The sequence below is a fragment of the Euprymna scolopes genome, chromosome 31 (genome assembly GCF_053919585.1).
Source record: "Euprymna scolopes isolate OS-2025 chromosome 31, ASM5391958v1, whole genome shotgun sequence".
Lineage (NCBI taxonomy): Eukaryota > Metazoa > Mollusca > Cephalopoda > Sepiida > Sepiolidae > Euprymna > Euprymna scolopes.
The window spans coordinates 2,464,507-2,487,565 of NC_136512.1; the positions used below are offsets into that span (position 1 = coordinate 2,464,507).

Below are 23,059 nucleotides of genomic sequence, written 5' to 3' on the forward strand. Positions count from 1 at the left end.
TCTCTCTCTCTCTCTGTTCTCCATCTCTTTCTCTCTGCACTAAAAAAATATACTAAGATATGCATGGTGATACAAGAGTCGCAAAATGGGGTTGAAGAGCCAGCGCCCTTGAAGAAAAGTACTCTGGCCTTCAAAAATTGTGTGGGCAACCCAGTCAGTATTCCCTGGTAGGGGAATTATTATTTATTAGCAATAAACTAACACCTCAAAAGGAGAAGGCAAAGCCCGAGAGCATGGACCTCCTAGAACTGCACAGTTGAACAAGACACTGCAAAAACACAAATTTTACAATGCAGTGGAGACGTTGTGAGTCTGTCTCTGCTCTGTCGTTATTTTCATGGCAGTCTATGGTCCCCCTTCTCCCCTGCAAAATATTCACAAAAAAACACTCATCTAACTACAACCAATATCAACAGTTTCTCCTACTCTATCTAAATCTAAATGCAAATTCCATGAACAAAGTTTCTTTCATAAAACTGCTCACGTGTGGAACTTTGTATCACAGGTCTACTTTCCAGCTGACTACAACATAGTCGTCCTCAAGTTCAATATGAACAAATTCTTGTTTAGCTATCCCGTTAAAGTAAATTATATTTGTAGCAATGCTAGAATTTGCTAGTTATGGCATTAAGTGAAACCGCAAATTATTGTAGTTATAAATTGCCAAGAAAAACAAGTGAAAAAATGTTGGATATGTAAAAAAAAATTATAAAAACATACCGCGCATATTTCAGTTTACATGAACATTCTCTTAAGGTAATCTGAAAGGCGAAAATAGTTCATTAGAGAGAATGGAGTCCAAAATTAAGTCCAGTGTAATGATGACTATAGTCCGGTTGGAAAGTTTTCAAAGCAGCTGAAATAATAGAATTTTTTTTTTTTTCGGACAGTGCAGTAGCCCAAAGAGAAGTTGATCTCCAGTCAAATGGGATCGAAAAATAAAAAGAGAAAAACAGCATATCAACTTTCATCACCAGCTTAACGAGAAAAAGTTTTAATTTTCTTTCTCTTATGAAGAAGGAATTAAGTAAAAAGCTCCTGTAAACTTAAAGAGAAATTAAATATTAATATTTATCCCAACCAGGTTCTTTATATACACGACGGGCGTTTCAGAAGTAATGCCTCCTATTTTTTATTCCGCCTGAATGAGAGATCGCAAATTGCATTGTTATGATGACTGAACGTATGCTTTCATGAACCCAATACACCATTTTTAATTCCCTTTTCAAGGAATCTCTCTTGACGCGGATCTTAACAATTACCTTTAAATGATCGAAGTTTGGTTAGATTTATGTTTGGGAGAGAGAGAGAGAGAGAGAGAGAGAGAGAGAGAGAGAGAGAGAGAGAGACGCTGTCGCATATATTTTATTTATTTATTTATTTCTCGTAATAACTGCGTAGTAAAAATTTTAGAATTTCGTCATTCTAAAAATAACTTTGTCAACGATTCTTTGGAATTAGATGACTTCCCTCCTCACAAAATAAAGGAGGAGAAGATAACACTCATTTAAAAAAAAAAAAAAAAAAAAAAAACTTAACCAAAAACATTGTTTCCGTTCCACGAAGAATCTAGTGTTATTTGATTTAAAGGAGTCTTCACTGTGAAATCTTCCGGGCGGATTATAAACAAGTAAGAATAATATTTGGTTATGGTCTACTGAATTTGAGATATTAAATTTTTTGGTAGTTTTTTAGATTAGGTCCACCTCCACCTCCACAATTTTCTTTAAAATTATGACTTTTCTAGGTTTTCGGGCAGGATTGGAGTTTAGGTGGCGATTAACCTCGAACCCAAAACAACCCAAAGCAAAAGCGAAAGGGACACAAATATTGAGTCACCGGTTTGTATCCATGGAAACAGTGACCATTTTTATTTACATTGTAAACATATAAAACCTTTTATAATTAAAAATTTTTTAAATAATACGAACAGAATTGTTCTGGTACTTTTGCAGAATATATTTTCAGATTATGTCCACCTCCACAATTTTCTTTTAAATGATGACTTTTGAAGTTTTCGACTATGCTGAATACGAAAAACGCATCGAAATTTTGCAGAAATAAGTAGTTATCGAGATATAAAAAGTTGTATTATGCATTCTATTCTCTGGTGGCCATTTGTTTTACGCGCGTGCGCGCGCCATAAACAAATCTACTCATCTATTCCTGACATTGCACGCTCGTAAAAAAGATGGCCGCCAAAGAATACAATGCATAATACAATATATATACATAATATTTCGATAACTAATTATTTCGGCAAAATTTCAATGCGAAAATAGTCGAAAAAAAAGGTGTCATTTAAAAGAAAATTGTGGAGGTGGACCTAATCTAAATAAAATACCTTGTTTTGCAACTATTCTGTAGACTTTCACCTAACAATTTAATTTTCTTTCTTTTTTTTTTTTTTTTTACAGAATCCATTTTTTTTTTTTTTTTTTTTTTACAAAACAATTGAAAAAGAGAAACTGAAAATTGATACGCGTGTAGCGTTACTTTTACTATAAACGGTCGATTAATTAATCAATTGTCAATTATTCGACTTATACAGGGTGGCCCATAAAGAACGGGCCCCAACTCTAATTACGCTCCGTTTCTTAATGTTTTGTCAGAATGAAATGAAACTTTGGTCATAACCCCTAGTTGGGTTTGTATTACTGTACACATAGATTCGAAAAAGTTGTCAAAAAACAAATATAGAACAAATAAATGTTATCAAAGGCAAGATAAGTTACTTTTCTACCTAACTGGATATAATTCACGTGTTTTTATTCAGTGTAACATGTTTATTCAGCTCGAAAAACATGCAATGTTTACCGATGTATTGGAAAATTCAAAATGGCAGCCGACTGTCTCTCAGAGAGGGTACGTTTGGGAAAAGGTATTATAAATAATAAACTAGACAAAATACTGTTAGAAATTCGCTCAATATATGTTACCGTGACATAAGTTGACATGTATTCGGTTGTTTTCTAACAGTATTTTGTCTAGTTTATTATTTATAATACCTTTTCCCAAAGACAGTCGGCTGCCATTTTGAATTTTCCAATACATCGGTAAACATTGCATGTTTTTCGAGCTGAATAAACATGTTACACTGAATAAAAACACGTGAATTATATCCAGTTAGGTAGAAAAGTAACTTATCTTGCCTTTGATAACATTTATTTGTTCTATATTTGTTTTCAACTTTTTCGAATCTATGTGTACAGTAATACAAACCCAATGTTTTAGATGGCCTCCATTTAGCTTTTGTTTTTTTTTTTGGGGGGGGGGTCACCCTGTATAATTAATCACGTGATTTCACCTAACAATTTTCTAAATTAAAATATCACTTAAATTGAATTTAAAAAATATTGCGGTACAATAAGTGCATAATATGAAAAAATCTAATTATTAAAAAAAAATTAGTGCTTGTACAGTTTAATCAAGACATAAAAAAATGAAAATATTGAAAAAGGTTATATTGTACGTATCCGTTTTGGACTGAAGATCTCCGGAAAAAAAATTTCATTTAATTTGATCGAGTAGTTTTTTTTTTTTTTACAGCAGAAAAACACGTTCTTATGAGAACGCGTTGAAGTCAGCCATTATGTTGAACAGGCCACGGGGAGATAAATCCAGTTAAAGCGCCGACACTCCCTCCCCATCTTTAATAACTAGCTTTTCTTCCTAAAAATCGAACCTTTTGCTCGGTATCATAACAAATTGTTTTTGTTTTTTTTGTTGTAAAATAAAACCTACTTGATGAAATTAAGTGAAAAATTTTTTTCAGAGAACTTCGTTTCATAACGAATACGTACAATATAACCTTTATTCGATATTTTCATTTTTTAATGTCTTGATTAAACTATACAAGTACCCCATTTTGAACTGAAGATCTCCGAAAAAAAAATTTCATTTAATTTGTCGAGTAGATTTCTTTCTTTCTATTTTTTTTTTTTTTTTTTTTTTCAGCAGAAAAACACGTTTTTATGAGAGCAAGGTGAAGTCGGCCATTATGGAAAATTTTTAACACGCCACGGGAGATAACTCCATGTAAAGCGCCGACACTCCCTCCCCATATTTATTACTAGCTTTTCTTCCTAAAAATCGAACCTTTTGCTCGGTATCATAAATTGTTTTTCGCTGTAAAAAAAAAAAAAAATTACTTGATGAAATTAAGTGAAATTTTTTTTTGGAGAACTTCGTTCCATAACGGATACGTACAATATAACCTAACTTTTTTTTTCGATATTTTCATTTTTTTAATGTCTTGATTAAACTGTATAAATACCCTCACAAACTTAATACTCCCTGGCTGGGGCAAAAATGATTCCACAAACTCAAATTTTATTCAGTTATAACATCAAAGAAAGGTTATTGGTCTTGGTACAGTCCTTGAAAAACGGTGGGTCAGTTTTGCCTCCCAACTTGGGAACTAGTTAACTCCTCTTATTGGAGTGGTAACGTGGTTTTCATTTGAAAAGGTCCATGATAATTCATGGTGTTCTTGGCAAGATTTCTGGTGCCTTTAATTAGGCATAAATCGCGTCCCTTGGAACCCTAATTGAATTGAGAAAAGTTCAAACATTTAGGTGATAAACATAAAGAAATTGTTGCAGCTCCATTCTCGATAAGGTATTCTTATCGGAACCGACCTTTGGTGAGTCTTGCTCTTGTCAGAGGTTTTCTAAGACTGAAAAACAAATGGATGTTTACAAAAAAGGTGCCAAGTAATTATCTCGGCCCATACAAATTAACCAATCACAGGCTGCCTACAAGAAATGTGCGTAGGCAGCTAAAAACATGAAAATGGCATTGTAACTGGGATTTCTCACAAATATTCAGGTAATGTCAACTGCATAATTTGGAAGCTACTATTGTAATTTATTAGAATTGACAAAAAAAAATCAGTTGAAACCATTGTTTTTTAATCTGAAAACTCTATTATAATCTTGTTCCAATTCTGTAGAAGTGCCCGTTTTTCATATGGGGCATTTGGTACTAGTGCACTTATTGATCAGTACTGAAAAAATAACATTATTTAGAAATCCATTCTTAATATGGGGAGGAGAGAGTGTTTTTGTACGTATTCTGTACTTTAACCTTACAATTTAATAAAAAAACAGATATCATGAAACTTTAATTAAACTTGAAAATACTATTTAAAAAATAGTGTGGATCAATAAGTGCACTAGCACTGGGTATTTTGATTTTTTTTTTTCTATAAGTGAAAATGTACAAAGTTTTTTTTTTTTTTTTTTTTTTTTTTTTTCAAATACTCAAACGAATTTGCATTTTCGTATTTTTTAATTTTTAACTAGCAGGAACCATGCCCTGGATTTGCCCGGGGTCTAATATAAAAGTATAATTTAAATATTAACAAACAGACCGACAGACATATAGCATTTATATATTAGATATCCATAAAATATTTTATCTTTTAGAGTTGGGATCACTGTGTGTGGATTTAGGGAGGGGGGTTTAATGTTAGTTTTTGATTGTTCCAATGTTTTCAAATGGAATTAAACCGACTTTGCAAAATAAGGCTAAAATTTAGTTTAGGATTAAGTTAGGGTTAGTTTAGGATTAATTTTGATTTTGGTAATTTTTACCTTAAGGTAAAAATGAAAAAAATAAACCATTCGGTTCTGTAAATGGAAAAAAAAAGTGTCAGAACTCCTCACCAATTTGTACTCCTCCGAACTTAAACAGTAATTCATGACACTAACTCTCAACATCTTTGCTTTCTAAGACGACATGTTGAATATGCCCCAAGATGTTTGGTAATTCCATTAGTAATAATCAAGGTTCATAATACACTATTATTCATATACAATCTGAATGCAGGATAAAATGTAATCAAGATTTCCAGCTACGGTATAACTGGAAATGTTTTCTCAATCATTAAATCATTTCTCTCCGATAGGCTCATAAAAGTAGTGGTCGATGGACAAAAATCGGAGGCCTGCAGTATTAATGCTGGAGTCCCTCAGGGGTCAATCCTGGGCCCAATTCTCTTCCTGATCTACATCAATGACCTCCCTAAACACATACTTAAATCATTCGTTGACATCTATGCTGATGACACGACCATCTATGGCAACACATCAAAGGCTGTAAATGACAAAGTTCTCTCTGATTCTCTCTCCTCTGATCTCGAGCGCGTGGTTCAGTGGGGGGGAGAAGTGGCTGGTTACCTTTAATGCATCTAAAACCAAACTCCTATCCTTACATCCTCAACGCTCTGATCCCCATCTGGCATCAATAGGGATGGATAGCTCTCGTCTGGGAGAGGCCCCATGTTTTGACAAGCTTCTGGGTTTGATCTTTACTCCTGATCTGAAATGGAACACGTACATCAAGTCTGTTGCCAAAGTCGCTGGAAAAATAGTAGGATCCTTCTACCGCTCCAGAAGATATCTCATTACTGATGCAATTCTCTATCTATATAAAAGCCAAGTACGTCCAAGGATGGAATACTGCTGCCATATCTGGGCAGGAGCTGCTAAAAACAGCCTATCCTGCCTTGACAGCGTACAAACTAGACTTTGTGGCTTAGTGGGGGATGCCCTTTTCTCTACCCTGCAACCTCTCTCCCACAGAAGAGACGTTGCAAGCCTATCCTTGTTTTATCGTTATTTCCATGGCAGGTGCTAGTCTGAGCTCCAATCTCTGGTCCCCCCTCGCCAATCTTTCACGAAAAACACCCGTCTAGCTGAATCCACTGTCAAAAATTTCCCCCACTCTTTATCTGTGCCTAAATCAAAACGTGGATTCCATGAACAAAGCTTGTTTCTTAGAACTGCACGCCTGTGGAACTCTGTTCCGTCTGCCTGCTTCCCACCTGACTACAACTTGGATGTCTTCAAGTCCAACGTTAACAAATTCCTAATGAACCGCCCCCTTAAGTAAACACTTCATCAAATCTCCACACTAACGTACTGTACTTGCAATAACCCTTATCCCTGAGTGGCTTCCGGGCCTTGATAAGTGGTGACCACCGTTTAAAAAAAAAAAAGAAAATATATAACTTTTCAAGCAATGACACAAGTAAAAAAAAAATCCATACATATCAAAATATTTTACAATGATTTTTTTTTTATTCAATTAAAGAAATTTATATTTTTGCAAAAAAAAAAAAAACAAGTTATATAAAAAATACATTCTATCCATTTTATAATATCCTATTTACTTATGCATGATAAAAATATTTATTTTGGAAATTATTTTGAAATAAAGAAGACTACATTTTATTTGTAAATTTTAAAAATAATTTATTTTAAAATATTGTTGCTATTTTTGGACAGTTTCAATTAAATTCAATAAATGTTTTTTTTTTTTTTTCATTACTATGTTACTTTATTGAATTTGTTTTGAACAGAAAAGTTTGATCAGAAAAAAAAGCATTAATTTTGTATTGTCTTCTTTTTTTGCTATTATCAGTCTTCCGAAAATGAAAAAAAAAATTTCTGGTAAGTTAAAGTGCACATGTGCTAATGTTAGAAATGGATAAAAGTATTAATGTTGAAGAAAAAAGATAAAACATATTTAACACACACACACACATATATATGTAAATTCCAGGTTAATATTTTTTTAGAGATGACGCATCCAATGAAGTTTTAACGAGGTCAATACAAGATTGCTCAATCCTGAAGGAGGGCAAGATATACTTTTTATTTGTTTTACATAAGCATTAATATGTCGCTACACATTCATGAGCATGTTTTGGTTAGCCAGTTACAAGTAACTAGAGTTTTTTCAGGCGATATTGCTTTTACAAAAGGGTAGTCCATTATTACAGACTTCACTTTTGTATAAGCAATATTGCCTGAAGAGGTTTCTAGTTACTTGTAATTTTAAATGTAATTTATTTTGAAATATTATTGTTAAATTTTTAACAATTTCAATTGAATTCAACAAATATTTTGTTATTTAATGTTTTCTGTTGTGATACTTGGTAAATTTGTCGAACTTGCTTTGAATTACAAGAAAAGTTTGGTTAAAAAACAAACATTAATTTTCGATTGTCTTCCCTTTTCTCTAGTATAACTCTTTCAAAAATGAAAACAAAATAATACTTCCGACAAATTAAAGTACACTTGTGCCAAAAATATTTTATAATAAAAATATTTTTTCTTTTTAAAAAAAAAGTCGTTTTCGTATTATTTGGATTCTTCAGATGACGCTTCTCATCTTGAATATTATTTTCACAACGTTTCGGTTGATGTAACCTTCAACCTTCTTCAGCTATATCTAGTCGAACTCAAGATTTTTTCTGCTCAACTCGGAAATTTTGACGTAATTTGGAATGTGTGTAGCATGCTTTCGTTCCGTCACTCATGACTGGATAGAAGTCCTAACAATTAGTATTTTCTGGTCGCCCACACTGAGGATTGAACCTTCAACCTTCAAAAGAATATCACGTTTTACAATTGATTTTTCCAAGTATTCTAACTACTGTGCCACAGGTCTTTGCAGGCAGTTCTAGTACGAATTTTTGGAGTCTTAAACCTATTTTTTTATAGTTATAAATATCACTATTTTATTTATGGTCAAGCAGATAAGAAATCCATGCTTAACATGAGGAAAGGGGTGGGCTTTCACATTATCTAAAAAAAAAAAAGATAATTCATCAGAAGAGACCATATCTTGTTTGTCACCATTGTCCCATCTCTGGAGTAGAAACCGGAGGTCAAAAAGAGCAAACAATGTTGACGATAACCATATTTTGTTTTATCTTTGATTTTGTTTTTATACATTTTTCACTCTAAACTGTCATTTGGATGTAAGGGGCTACTATTTGGGACTATGTCTCCAGAGGGCACTAAGTAGTGAGCTGAATAACGAGATATCTGTTCACATCACATTTAAATTTGTGTAAATTAATGCAGTCAGGGAAGCAGGAAACAGGGAAGGAATTACAAAGTCTAGCAGTTCAAGGAAAGAAACTATTAGAGTAGAAGGTTTTCTGGCATCTAGGTACTTCAATAGTAGAGAAGGTGGGATTTACTACGTGTTGGGTTAGTCAGGAGTATGTACGTTGAGGGTGGCACAAGTGCTATAAGTTCGTCGGAGCACATTCCATTAAAGTACTTGTAAAACAGGCACAGAGATGCAACTTTTTATATTTTCAACTAACGGGGGTACCCGGCGTTGCCCGAGTGTTTGTTTCCGGGACGGGGGGGGGTTTAAAAAATGTTATGGTAGGTAAGTAGGAAGGATCAAACCCGGAGTCATGAGTAAAAGTAGGAAAATAAAGTGTGAAAAAAAACAAAACAAAAAAAACATCTGCAACGTTAACAGTTCGGCCACCAAGAAAAGTCCATTCCAGTTGTTTAGGAAAAAAAAAAAAAAAAAAACCGACTACGGTAGGTCGGCGCGAACGTGAAAATATAATGTGAATTGTCCAGCACGCTAACCACTACGCCACAGAGCACTGCAGCTTAGTTTAGTGATTTTAAATAACTTCACATGAAAGAACTACGAAGCCAAACCGGTGTTCTCTTCTCAACTGTTCCTTGTGAACGATCCCCAAACGGTGTTAAGTGGTGGCAGGGGGGGGAGGAATTTATTAGAGAGAAAATATTTTACCACTTCCATTGATCTTAACCGATTTTGGCCGTGACTTCTCAGCAGAAAAAGTATAGAAATCTAAGATTATCGAGGAATTTGAGAAATAATAAGCCTATAACACACCTCAGATATTGTTCTGCTGTTTGTGCATATTATATTTGCATGAAATATCTTGATTTTTAATCCTATTAAGGTCAAAATCAGACGGGAAAAAATGAGTTCATTTTATTTATATAGAGATTATAAGAAAAATATTTCTAAAAATAATCCAATGTTCCGTAGAAAAACGTGTTATTTGAGAAGGGACCATATCCATCGTCCTGTCTGTGAAGCAGGAACCGGAACTCAAAATCAGTACACAATCTTTACTATAACAAGATACTATGTACAATCTTTTTACCATAACCTAATTTCTTAATGATTAGGGAGATTTGTTGGAGTGACCGCATGTTTCCAAATCCCAGGGTTCACACAGACTTTAAAAATCCTTGAATTTTGACTTTTGCCTTAAAAAGGCCTTATTTGTATTATTACCTTGAAAATTTCTTGAAAATATCTTGAAAAGGCCTTGAAAATTGCATTTGTTATGTCCAGTAACAATATGTGTAGAATATTAAAAATAAAATCAAAATAAATACTATGAAATTACTTTTTAAGTATTAATAAAAATACCATTAAAATTCTCAAATTGCATAGTAGTATTATGGATACAAGAGTTATGTCCCTTTATCATAAAACTACCTTGGGTAGTTTTATGATAAAGGGACATAACTGACCTAGTTTTCAATTATCACAATTTTTTTCTCATTTTTTTTTTTTTGGGGGGGGGGTATTTAAATCTCCCTCTATTTTTACTTTCATTTATAATTTGGGAGCGGGGGTACAGTAGTAACCCTTTAAAAACTTTCCTTGTGTGGACAGAACTCTCCAATGGTCAATTCCTCCCCCTAAAAAAAATGGTGATAACTGAAAATGAGGCTGACCGGGCAAAAAAAAAAAAAATGGACAAGAGGGCAGCCATCTTGGTTAAAAATTTAAAAGCCGTAAAGAGAGTTAATATTTGAGATAAAATCAAAAGCATTTAAAACTACTTTAACAACACCAAAAGGTAGATTGCAAAGTGACTTTATTGGTAACATTTATTTGTTGTATATTTGATTTTTTACCACTTTTTTGAATCGTTGCAGATTGTAAAACAAACACCAAATTTTGTTTTGAAAACTTGAATTTTGTCTGAAGAAGGTCTTGAAAATCTTTGAAAAGACTTGAAAATGGACATTGAAAGTCTGTACAAAACCTGAAACTCATGGAATTTAATTCAAAAGACAAAGTTGAAATGGAGAATGATGAAACATACAGAAGTTTTAGTGAGTTTAAATAAAAATATTTGACTTAAAACCGTTAAATAGAAATATATTTTATTTAAAACAGTCTAAATACAAAATTATTTTATTTAAAACAGTCTCAATACAAAATTGTTTTATTTAAAACAGTCTAAATACAAAATTATTTTATTTAAAACAGTTTAAATGAAAAATAATTTATTTAAAACAGTTTGAATGAAAAATAATTTATTTAAAACAGTTTAAATAAAATATTTTTAACACAATTGAGTTCATCAGTGGTTCTGAAATCCATCACCAAATTCTTTTTGTAGCCCTTCATCTTTGGCAACCCGGTAGGGGGTCTTGCCCTTCAGTGGCTACTTCTTAAAACTTCTTGTTTTCTTCTCGCTCTCAAGGACAAAACTGAAAACTTTTTAAATCAAACCACGTGTCAAATGAGTAGAAAGTACTCATTTAACGTACTTATAGTGTGACCTCTTGTCAAAACAATTTGCAGCTGTGTTATGATAAGGTGCAGCAAACTAAGTATTATGGTATCTATTCGATGCACAGTTAGGGATAAGTCACTACAATATCACATTTACTCCAGAACTTTTTCAGAAATTACTGAACCAATCTGACTGACATTTTGCATGAACCTTTGTTATGGAAGGTGCAGTGAACTAAGTGTTATGGTATCCATTCAATGCATAATTAGAGAATAATACGTATTAGTCACCTGGTCCTATGACCTCATATGTGTCAAATAAGTACAAAGTATTCATTCGATTAACTTATAGTGTGACCCCCTTCTCAAGACCATCGGTAGCTGTGTCCATAACAGGTTTTGAACTTAATAACTTCTCGAGAAAAGTCGTTTCTATATTTATATACTAGTTAAAATTGTTAGTCTGCATTATATGATTCTTCAATCAATAAAACGAACGCCATTTTTGAGATGTATTTATTTAAAATTGTACTATTGTTAGTCAAGACATAATTCCATTTAGGAACAATTCATTTCAAAATTTAACAAATTGTTTATCATAGAAACATCACCAATCGATGCAAATCAGACATTTTCTTAACTATTTGTGAAAGGTGGTACGGACATGAAAGGAATATTATTATAAGTGTATTATTATACATGTATTATTATATGTGCATTATTATAAGTGTATTATTATACATGTATTATTATAAGTGTATTATTATTCATGTATTATTATAAGTGTATTATTATTCATGTATTATTAGAAGTGTATTATTATAAGTGTATTATTATTCATGTATTATTAGAAGTGTATTATTATACATGTATTATTATAAGTGTATTATTAGAAGTGTATTATTATACATGTATTATTATACATGTATTATTATAAGTGTATTATTATACATGTATTATTATAAGTGCATTATTATACATGTATTATTATAAGTGCATTATTATACATGTATTATTATAAGTGTATTATTATAAGTGTATTATTATACATGTATCATTAGAAGTGTATTATTATAAGTGTATCATTATACATGTATTATTATAAGTGTATTATTAGAAGTGTATTATTATACATGTATTATTATAAGTGTATTATTAGAAGTGTATTATTATAAGTGTATTATTATACATGTATTATTATAAGTGTATTATTATTCATGTATTATTAGAAGTGTATTATTATAAGTGTATTATTATTCATGTATTATTAGAAGTGTATTATTATACATGTATTATTATAAGTGTATTATTAGAAGTGTATTATTATACATGTATCATTAGAAGTGTATTATTATAAGTGTATCATTATACATGTATTATTATAAGTGTATTATTAGAAGTGTATTATTATACATGTATTATTATAAGTGTATTATTAGAAGTGTATTATTATAAGTGTATTATTATACATGTATTATTATAAGTGTATTATTATTCATGTATTATTAGAAGTGTATTATTATAAGTGTATTATTATTCATGTATTATTAGAAGTGTATTATTATACATGTATTATTATAAGTGTATTATTATAAGTGTATTATTATACATGTATCATTAGAAGTGTATTATTATAAGTGTATCATTATACATGTATTATTAGAAGTGTATTATTAGAAGTGTATTATTATACATGTATTATTATAAGTGTATTATTATAAGTGTATTATTAGAAGTGTATTATTATACATGTATTATTATAAGTGTATTATTATAAGTGTATTATTATACATGTATTATTATAAGTGTATTATTATACATGTATTATTATACATGTATTATTATAAGTGTATTATTATACATGTATTATTATAAGTGTATTATTATAAGTGTATTATTAGAAGTGTATTATTATACATGTATTATTATAAGTGTATTATTATAAGTGTATTATTATACATGTATTATTATAAGTGTATTATTATAAGTGTATTATTAGAAGTGTATTATTATACATGTATTATTATAAGTGTATTATTATAAGTGTATTATTATACATGTATTATTATAAGTGTATTATTATACATGTATTATTATACATTTATTATTATAAGTGTATTATTATACATGTATTATTATAAGTGCATTATTAGAAGTGTATTATTAGAAGTGTATTATTATACATGTATTATTATAAGTGTATTATTAGAAGTGTATTATTATACATGTATTATTAGAAGTGTATTATTATACATGTATTATTATACATGTATTATTATAAGTGTATTATTATACATGTATTATTAGAAGTGTATTATTATACATGTATTATTATACATGTATTATTATAAGTGTATTATTATACATGTATTATTATAAGTGTATTATTATTCATGTATTATTAGAAGTGTATTATTATACATGTATTATTATAAGTGTATTATTATACATGTATTATTATACATGTATTATTATACATGTATTATTATACATGTATTATTATACATGTATTATTATACATGTATTATTATAAGTGTATTATTATACATGTATCATTAGAAGTGTATTATAATAAGTGTATTATTATTCATGTATTATTAGAAGTGTATTATTATACATGTATTATTATAAGTGTATTATTAGAAGTGTATTATTAGAAGTGTATTATTATACATGTATTATTATAAGTGTATTATTATAAGTGTATTATTATACATGTATTATTATAAGTGTATTATTAGAAGTGTATTATTATACATGTATTATTATACATTTATTATTAGACGTGTATTATTATACATGTATTATTATAAGTGCATTATTATACATGTATTATTATAAGTGTATTATTATAAGTGTATTATTATACATGTATCATTAGAAGTGTATTATTATACATGTATTATTATACATGTATTATTAGAAGTGTATTATTATACATGTATCATTAGAAGTGTATTATTATACATGTATTATTATACATGTATTATTAGAAGTGTATTATTATACATGTATTATTAGAAGTGTATTATTAGAAGTGTATTATTATAAGTGTATTATTAGAAGTGTATTATTATACATGTATTATTATAAGTGCATTATTATACATGTATTATTATACATGTATTATTATACATGTATTATTATAAGTGTATTATTATACATGTATTATTAGAAGTGTATTATTATACATGTATTATTATAAGTGTATTATTATAAGTGTATTATTATACATGTATTATTATAAGTGTATTATTATTCATGTATTATTAGAAGTGTATTATTATACATGTATTATTATATGTGCATTATTATAAGTGTATTATTAGAAGTGTATTATTAGGTGCATTATTATAAGTGTATTATTATACATGTATTATTATAAGTGTATTATTATAAGTGTATTATTATACATGTATTATTATAAGTGTATTATTATAAGTGTATTATTATACATGTATTATTATAAGTGTATTATTAGAAGTGTATTATTATACATGTATTATTATACATGTATTATTATAAGTGTATTATTAGGTGCATTATTATAAGTGTATTATTATACATGTATTATTATAAGTGTATTATTATAAGTGTATTATTAGAAGTGTATTATTATATGGATACTGAAAACAGACAAGAAAATGAACATATAAAAAATAGATTTTATTTCTTACAAAAAAAAAAGAAGAATCAAAAGTACAAAATATAGAATTTTAAAAAGTTTTAATGCCGTAATATGTTATATTAATGAATCAAATATTTTATGTTAATTTTATAAATTGTCTAAAATAGAAATAAAATTTTGTTGAATAAGTTTTATTTTTGTTAATTAGCACAACCATATTGAATAAAAAAATATTTTTAGTGCTTGTGCATTAAATAACTACAAAAAAATCTGGTGCTTTTATATTATACAAATGAAAAAAATATTGAATTTCAAGTAAAAAAAAAAATGGTACCTACGTAATTATTATGTCACAAATAGTAACATATCCAAAAGTTATGGAAAATGATAAGGTATAAAAATAATTGTTCAGGGACAGACAACTCTAATACCTATGCATCTGTGTAATTGTCATGTCACAAATAGTAACATATCCAAAAGTCATGTATAATGATGATAAGAAAGAAAAATAATTATTAATGAAAAACTGTTTGTGATAAAATTGATGTAGGGAACAAATTTTCTTCAACATTTTGAATTATGTTCCTCATGTGACATAAGCAGCAGAACTTAATTATCTCCCTTATTAACTCAACTCTTTTTTTTAGTAAACGTAATATAGAAAATTTTCTTCCTTTCACAAATTTCTTTTCTTAATAATAATTATTTTTCTATCTTCCCATTTATCATAATTTTTAGATATGGTACTATTTAAGACCTTAAAATTACATAGGTATCATTTATTTCACCTGAAATTCAATATTTGTTTTGTTTGTATTATATACAAGCACCGAAAAATGTTATTTTATTGGTTTAGTTTATTGTGGCCAATTCCATATGACAAACTTACTTACCTCCCTTATTTTCACTTCACTTCCACCATTTCAAATTAAAAAATGGTGCATCGATAATAAACTTTTTTGTGTAAAAAATAGTTTTATCAAATCTTCTACTTGACCATTTTTCGTAATTTTTGGATATTTTATTAATTTCGACATAATTACATAATAGTGGTTTTGCTTAAAATGCAGTTTTTGATTATAATGCACAAGCAGCAAATATTTCAAACAAAAGTTCCTATTTCCTTGCCTCCTCACAAGGACAGAGTTAGATATAAGGTCAGGTGCTTGTGAAGATAGAATTGACAGGTCGATTTCTTTTTTAAAATATGTGGTTTTAAGCAAAAACAATACTTACTTAATTGTTGAAAATAATAATACATCTAAAGATTACAAAAATTCATTGCGTAGAAAATTATAGTTAAAAGTAATTTTTATGGAAAATTGGGGGGAATTGCAACTACAAGAGACATACTTATCTCCCTTTTCAACACTTTAATGTTCGCCATTTTTAAGACCATAGCGATGGCCTTTTTTTTTTTTTTACTAAAAACATAATAGCAGTTGTTCTACTTGATGAATTTTCATGATTTTGGGATATATTACTATTTTCGACATGATAATTAAGGGTAATCTCCAAAAATACCGTTAGGGCTTACAACATGGCCGCCAGAAGAGTCAACAAAAAACTGCGAATAAAATATATAAAACTCGTAATTTCTGTTTTTAAAGTGGGTTGTCAATTTTCTTTATGAAATATACTTCCAAAATAAACTATTACAGTCGTTTAAAATGTCTACGCACGTTCGTAGACATTTTGTAAACATTGTTTTTAAAAAATAAAAAATAATACTTCTATTATGTTTTAAACGACTGTAATAGTTTATTTTGGAAGTATATTTCATAAAGAAAATTGACAACCCACTTTAAAAACAGAAATTACGAGTTTTATATATTTTATTCGCAGTTTTTTGTTCTCTTCTGGCGGCCATGTTGTAAGCCCTAACGGTATTTTTGGAGATTACCTAATTAAGTAAGTACCATTGTTATTGCTTAAAACGACATATTTAAAAAAATTGATCTGTCGACTCTAAGGTCAGTTTGTAATGTGGGCAAAATCCAGTTTCCTAAAACTGGTCACTCTAGATTGAAAAAGCAAAATGCTTAAGTCTAGAAGGATTTCTTCTTCCTCGACCGAGGGCAGAAAAGATGAAGTGTAGATAGTAGATTTTGTTCCAAGCCCAAAGGCCAATTGGTCATCCATTCATTTGTTTATCAGTTAATACTGATTTATTTCACCTTAATAAATTTTAAATTGAGCTTTTTTAAAATTCGATATCCATTTATACTCTTCCATTTTAAAGTAACAAGCTTGTTGATATTAATATTTAAGATCCAAAATTTTTAAATATATAAAAATAATTTCTTCAGATGGCTGGTAAAAATTTTATAAATTGAAATTACAGCTTTGTTTGGGGAATATCGGGAACTGGTCCAACCCATTTTTCACCTGCAAATTAAAAATTACAAAAGTTAAAAAAAATTTTTTTTTTTTTTTTTTACAATTAGAAACAAATGTTGTATTAAAAAAAAAAAAAAAAAAAAAAAAAACTGAATTTTGTTAAAAAACAAAAAAAAAAAACATTTTTTTTTTTTTACAACAAACTAGTGTTGGGACAATTAAAAAGTTGCTGCAAACCTGGCAGTTAAATCCGGGATTACCAGAAGTTGGAAAAATATGAAATATGTTTCAGAAACAAAACAAGAAGGTGTCTTCAATAAGTTTGCAGATTTTTTTCGTATGGGCACTTTTATGGATAGTACACACATGGAACTCTAGACTCCTTCAAAGTAATCTCCTCTGGCTGCAATGCACTTATTGTCAATGACCCTCATCAAAACCTCTTTCTCTCCTCAATTGTCTCATAACGACAGCCTCTAAAGGTTTTTCTAAAGCTTAGGAAATAACCAAAAGTCACAAGGAGCAAGATCTGGACTATAGGGAGGATGAGGAACTGTCTTGATGCTCACCTTGGTCAAATAGTGTGTGACTAGGATGGAACACTCTTGGGACAAACTTTGCGCAAATCTTTCAGTTCATTGCAAATAATTTTGTGTACAGTTCCCTCGCTGACATCAAACTGTGCCCTTATTGGCTCTATAAACACACGACGGTCCTTATCCATGGAATTCTTTATTTAGCCATCAACTTTACTGTTTCTGACTTCCTTACTCCTCCTACAACTCTCATCATCCCTCACAGACTCCCTGTCTTCCTTGAATCTCTTATGCTACTCAAAAACTGTTGCTCGATTCATACACGATGGTCCAAAAGCAGTCTGAAGCATTCCATACATTTCTGTGGCATTTTTTTCCATGGTTAAAATAGGATTTTATTGCATATTGTTCTTCTAAAGTGCCCTCACATCTAGATTGCATTTTCGAAATTCATCAGCTGTGACAATCAAGCTTTAATAGGGTGTATTCCAATTCCTGCTTTAGCTATTCATTTGAAACTTGAAATCATAAAAATTGGTCAATCATCTCATAAGATGTATAGCAATAATATACTGAATTTTCAAGAGTCTACAATAATTTTAAATGCATGTACAAAAATGTCTGAAAACTTATTTAAGGCACCTCATATATGTTATATAAAAAAATGTGAATACTGGCCATGTTAATAGCAGTATCCTGTTCATAAGATCTGAAAATAATTAGTTCTTACTTTGCGCTGATGAGATTATCCAGTTGTGCAATACAATAATAAATGAACTATTATATAATCATATGACAATATTGGGACTGAAATAATTGTTGTATGCAAGTTGTTACTAATAAAAGACCAATATTTTGAAAATGTGCAACTATATGAGTGTCTGTTCTTTGTAACGTGGTATCTTGGAGAAATTATATATATATATATATATATATATATATATATATATATATATATATATATATATATAGTCAATAAATGACAAAAAACTATATTCCAAAGTGAATCTATTATCACCGATTGATATAATAATTAAGTGATTGATTTTGTGCTATGAAATAGATACTGTCAAGAATTGTAAATGTCAACTGAATTAAAGGAATAAATTATAAAATGGTCAACATCATGAACTTTGGAATATAGTTTTTTTGTCATTTATTATCTATATTGCTCTGTAATTACATTGAGCTTCTTAAATAAGGACTGGTATATATTATAAGAAAATATATATCTACAGAAATATATATATATATATATATATATATATATATATATATATATATATATAAGAAAAAATATAAGATAAAATATGAATTGGTGTCTATGAATTCATTTGTCAGTTTGATAAAGATAAACCATCAATAGGAGGGGAGGTTAATTGGGCTAATGATGGAGAACCTATTACTTTTTTGGATTCTATCTAAAAGGCGCCAGCCGAGATGTGGCAACAATATCTCAACATATTTCAAAAAAGTACTCCATACCTAAAATATTAGCCAGAATTGGAAATCGGTCACAACCAAAAATCATCTCCTGCTTTCCATTCACGTGAGCCACGATCGTTGGTGCACCAAAAGCCTGAAAAAAAAAAACAAGATTTTGGTTAACACAACTGAAATTTATATTAATTAGATTATTTAGTTTACCATTCTCATCCTGGATGTTATTTTTACAATGTTTCAGCAGATGTAACCTCCATCCTTCTTGCATCTTTTTGAACACAGCAATTTTTAGTTTTGCACTAAGTTTGTGTTCCCTTATGAAGATTAACATCCAGATATAATTCTACTAAACCTTATGTCTGGAATCCTTATTCCAATTTTGATCAAAATCTATCACATGATTTTGATTTTAGAAAATGTCTTAAATTTAAGATATAAGCATTAAGGGGTCTTAAGAAAAAATTGAAATTCAGAGGATCTTGCTTAATCGATGTCTAATGCAAATAAGAAACAAGATGAAAAAGGCTGGTATGTGAGTCATTGAAGGTTTCTTTCCACATGAAATGAAGAGGAAAGCGAATTTCAATGAAAGTGTGTAACAATTAGTCATTTGCTTTTTAGCATTCATCAAAATCACTTTGCAATTCAGTCGCTTCATACTCATACAAAAACACTAAAATTTTGGGAAATGTTTATTAAATGATGTCTGATAATTATCGTTAAATTTTCATAGGTATCTGAATTTTTACGAAGAGATTACATCACCTCTTTGCATAAACCTAAATAAACTAAACATAGCCTACATTACTCATACTTATACCTTGCAGCTGTGTTCCAAAATTCATTCAAGACCTTTATCCATTGTGCCACCAACCCATCATCTCAAAAATTAAAAAAATAATAATAATTCTAGAGAACTTCTCATTATGTTGAATGTTTTCCAAAAAAAAAAAAAAAAAAAATTAACTCCTCATTTTTTTTTAAAGTAAAAGAATCAGAATTTAACAAATTTTGTCATTGAAATAATTAGTTAATTGAATTAGTTAATTGAATTAGTTAATTGAATTTTAATAGCCTGCAGTTTGAAAGGTTGTTAAAGTTGTGAAAATTTTGAAAATTAACTTTGCAAAGGGCTGGGTTCACAAACCTCATCTTTTCTCATACACTGGTAATAGTCAGTTAACGTTCTTCCTAACTTTCGGTGTAGCGTTATCGGAAGTGGTGACAAGGTCAATCAGTTTCTCTATTTTATCTCTCACACCTATATCTCTCCTGTGCATGTACTTTTTTATATTACATTTTTCCAATTCTTTTTTTTTTTATTTAATAATCATTAAAAAGTTTTTGCGGTCTTATTTTAAGTAAGAATTATTGTTAATTAGTTTTATTTTTTAAGAACTATTGAAAACACATTTTAAAATTTTAATTAAGAACTAGACTACCCGTGACCCGTTGGGTCAGTATGTTATATTAGCTATGGAATTCATGTATGAGCGTGACACTTGTAATGTAAAGAAAACAGATTTTTTTTTACATAACAGAAACATTTCTATGAAAGTATATTAAAATGAAAAATCATGGACAGATCATTCAAACATGAAGAAAAAAATCCTCCCTATTCATGTAAAGTTACCTATTTTTCTGAATAATCGCTCAAAATTCGAAAATTAAACATGATTTTCCTACGAATCGACCGCCGACGAAAGTCATTTAGCAGCAAAAACGCACATGAACCTACCAATGAGAAATATAAGAATGAAAAACCCATACTGGAATCCTTCAACCAAGTTATAGAAACTTAAAATCTAAAAATAAATAATTTATAAAACCTGAAGCAAAAAAATAAAACCTAAATAAATAAAATAAAATAAAACTAATATTGAAACAGATTAGTAAATGTGTCAACAAATTCACCATTCTCACACAACTATTTTGTATCTAGAAATGTAAACAAAAAATAAAGAAGGAAGGAAAGAAGGAAAAGGGACGGATAGAGAGTAGTAGTAGTAGTAGTAGTAGTAGTCTTGGCTTTACTAAAATTGTTCTTATGTTTGTCAACAGCTTAAAGTTGTTTAGTTGTAAGAAAACAGCGACAGTATAGTTGTAATAAAGAATAGTTGCAAAACACCCCCACTCTTCTCATGTTAAATAATAATTTCGAAATAATAATGTTAATATTTCAGTGTGCAGGTCAAAATCTGCAAAAGAAGCAATTTGTGTTTATTTGTTTACGTTATTATGGGTTAATGTTTATGTGCATATGCACAACCGGATGTTGTAAACAGGAAAGTGGGTTACATCACTTGTTGCAAGGTCATTTGAGTTTTATAATTACATAGATTACTGAAATTAGTTTTATTTTTTTTTAAAAGAATTATTCAAAACACTTTTTGCACTCTTTTTTTGTTTTTTAAGAATGATTGAAAACCTGTTTAAGAATCTTTTTATACTACAAATTATTCATTTTTTTTATGTTTGAAATTTTGTTATTTTGATTTATAATTTCATTTGTTATTTTGATTCTAATAATTTTATTTTTATACTTTCATAAATATATATTTATTATATAAATTAAAAAAAATATATTTTTATAATTTCATAAACCTATTTTTTATAAAATTTCAATTAAAAACTTATTTTTTTTAATTTTGTTAGTTAAAATGTAAATAAAGACTAATTGTGTTATTTTTATCTGTATAATTTTAATTTTTATTGTATACTTTTCGATAATGTCCTTTTCTTATATTTTATTTCAGTAAATCGTTTCACAATAGAAATACTGAAGAACAATAAAAGTGAAGGAACTGATTTGCCTTGTCACCGTTTCCGGTAGCAGACACACTGGAAGTTAGGAAGTACCTTATCTAACTATAACCCACACATTTATACTCCAAATGGACGGTTTTGTCACAAATTTATGACTTCAAACGGCAAAAATATTTTTATAAAACTACCAGCTGAATTTGTCCGCTTGCTATCACTTTGCAAAGTATAGCATCATTTTGCAAAGTTTTCTACTTGAAATATCTTAAACAAAATATGGAACTTGTGCTTTATAATTTAATATAAAAAAAAATGCATTTTAATAAAAAATATTATTACATAATTACATATGTTGAAATTCATAAAAGTTGAAAAAAAATTACAAAAAAAAAACAATCGAGTACAAAAATAATTACAAAAACGATTTATCCAATAATGCAGTTTTTCCATATTACTAAGTGACTTATCTCCCTTGTTTTTATTTTCGCTCTTTACAATTAGAAAATGGTGTAATTTCTATGATAATCTGAAATTTTAAAGTTGTGGAAATTTTAAAAATTAATTTTGAGCTTGACAAAGGTCTAAGTTCACAAACTCCATCTGCTATCACCCATTTGTATTCCAAAATGCTGTCTTTCTTGTCTCAAATTTATGAATTCAAACCGCAAAAATATCTTTATAAAACTACCAACTGAATTTGTCGGCTCACTTTGAAAATATGCTATCGTTTCACAAAGTTCGCTACTTGAAATATCTGAGACAAAAAATGGTGCTTGTTCATTATAAGTCGATATCTAAAAAAACACATTTCTGATGAAAACATTATTACGCATGGTATCTGTCATGTTGCAAAAAATTATGAAAAATGATAAAGTAAAAAAAATGATTACGAGAAAAAATAAAATTTATCAAATAATGCAGTTTTATCAGTTTTGTCTATTTCGTAATGACTTAGCACCCTTGTTTTCACTTAACTTTTGCTATTTTAAATTAGAAGTTTGAATTAGAAAATGTC

The 23,059-nt window shown here is 29.0% G+C and overlaps 1 protein-coding gene and 1 long non-coding RNA gene across 2 annotated transcripts in view; one reads left to right on the forward strand and one right to left on the reverse strand.

Annotated features, from left to right (window-relative positions):
• Positions 1–1,258: 1,258 nt before the first annotated feature.
• On the forward strand, positions 1,259–22,954 carry LOC145255591 (uncharacterized). The gene is made up of 3 exons (XR_013863861.1): positions 1,259–1,630; positions 10,749–10,928; positions 22,038–22,954. It is a non-coding gene; the product is annotated as an uncharacterized LOC145255591 (long non-coding RNA).
• The window catches only part of LOC145255590 (glutathione S-transferase kappa 1-like), a 42,109-nt gene continuing 35,838 nt past the window's right edge, over positions 16,789–23,059 (reverse strand). The window contains exons 7-8 of the mRNA XM_080114068.1: positions 19,324–19,417; positions 16,789–17,350 (exon numbers count right to left, since the gene is read on the reverse strand). Of these exons, the coding sequence (XP_079970194.1) occupies positions 17,301–17,350; positions 19,324–19,417 (144 nt within the window). The 3' untranslated portion in view covers positions 16,789–17,300. The remainder of the gene's footprint in view (positions 17,351–19,323; positions 19,418–23,059) is intronic.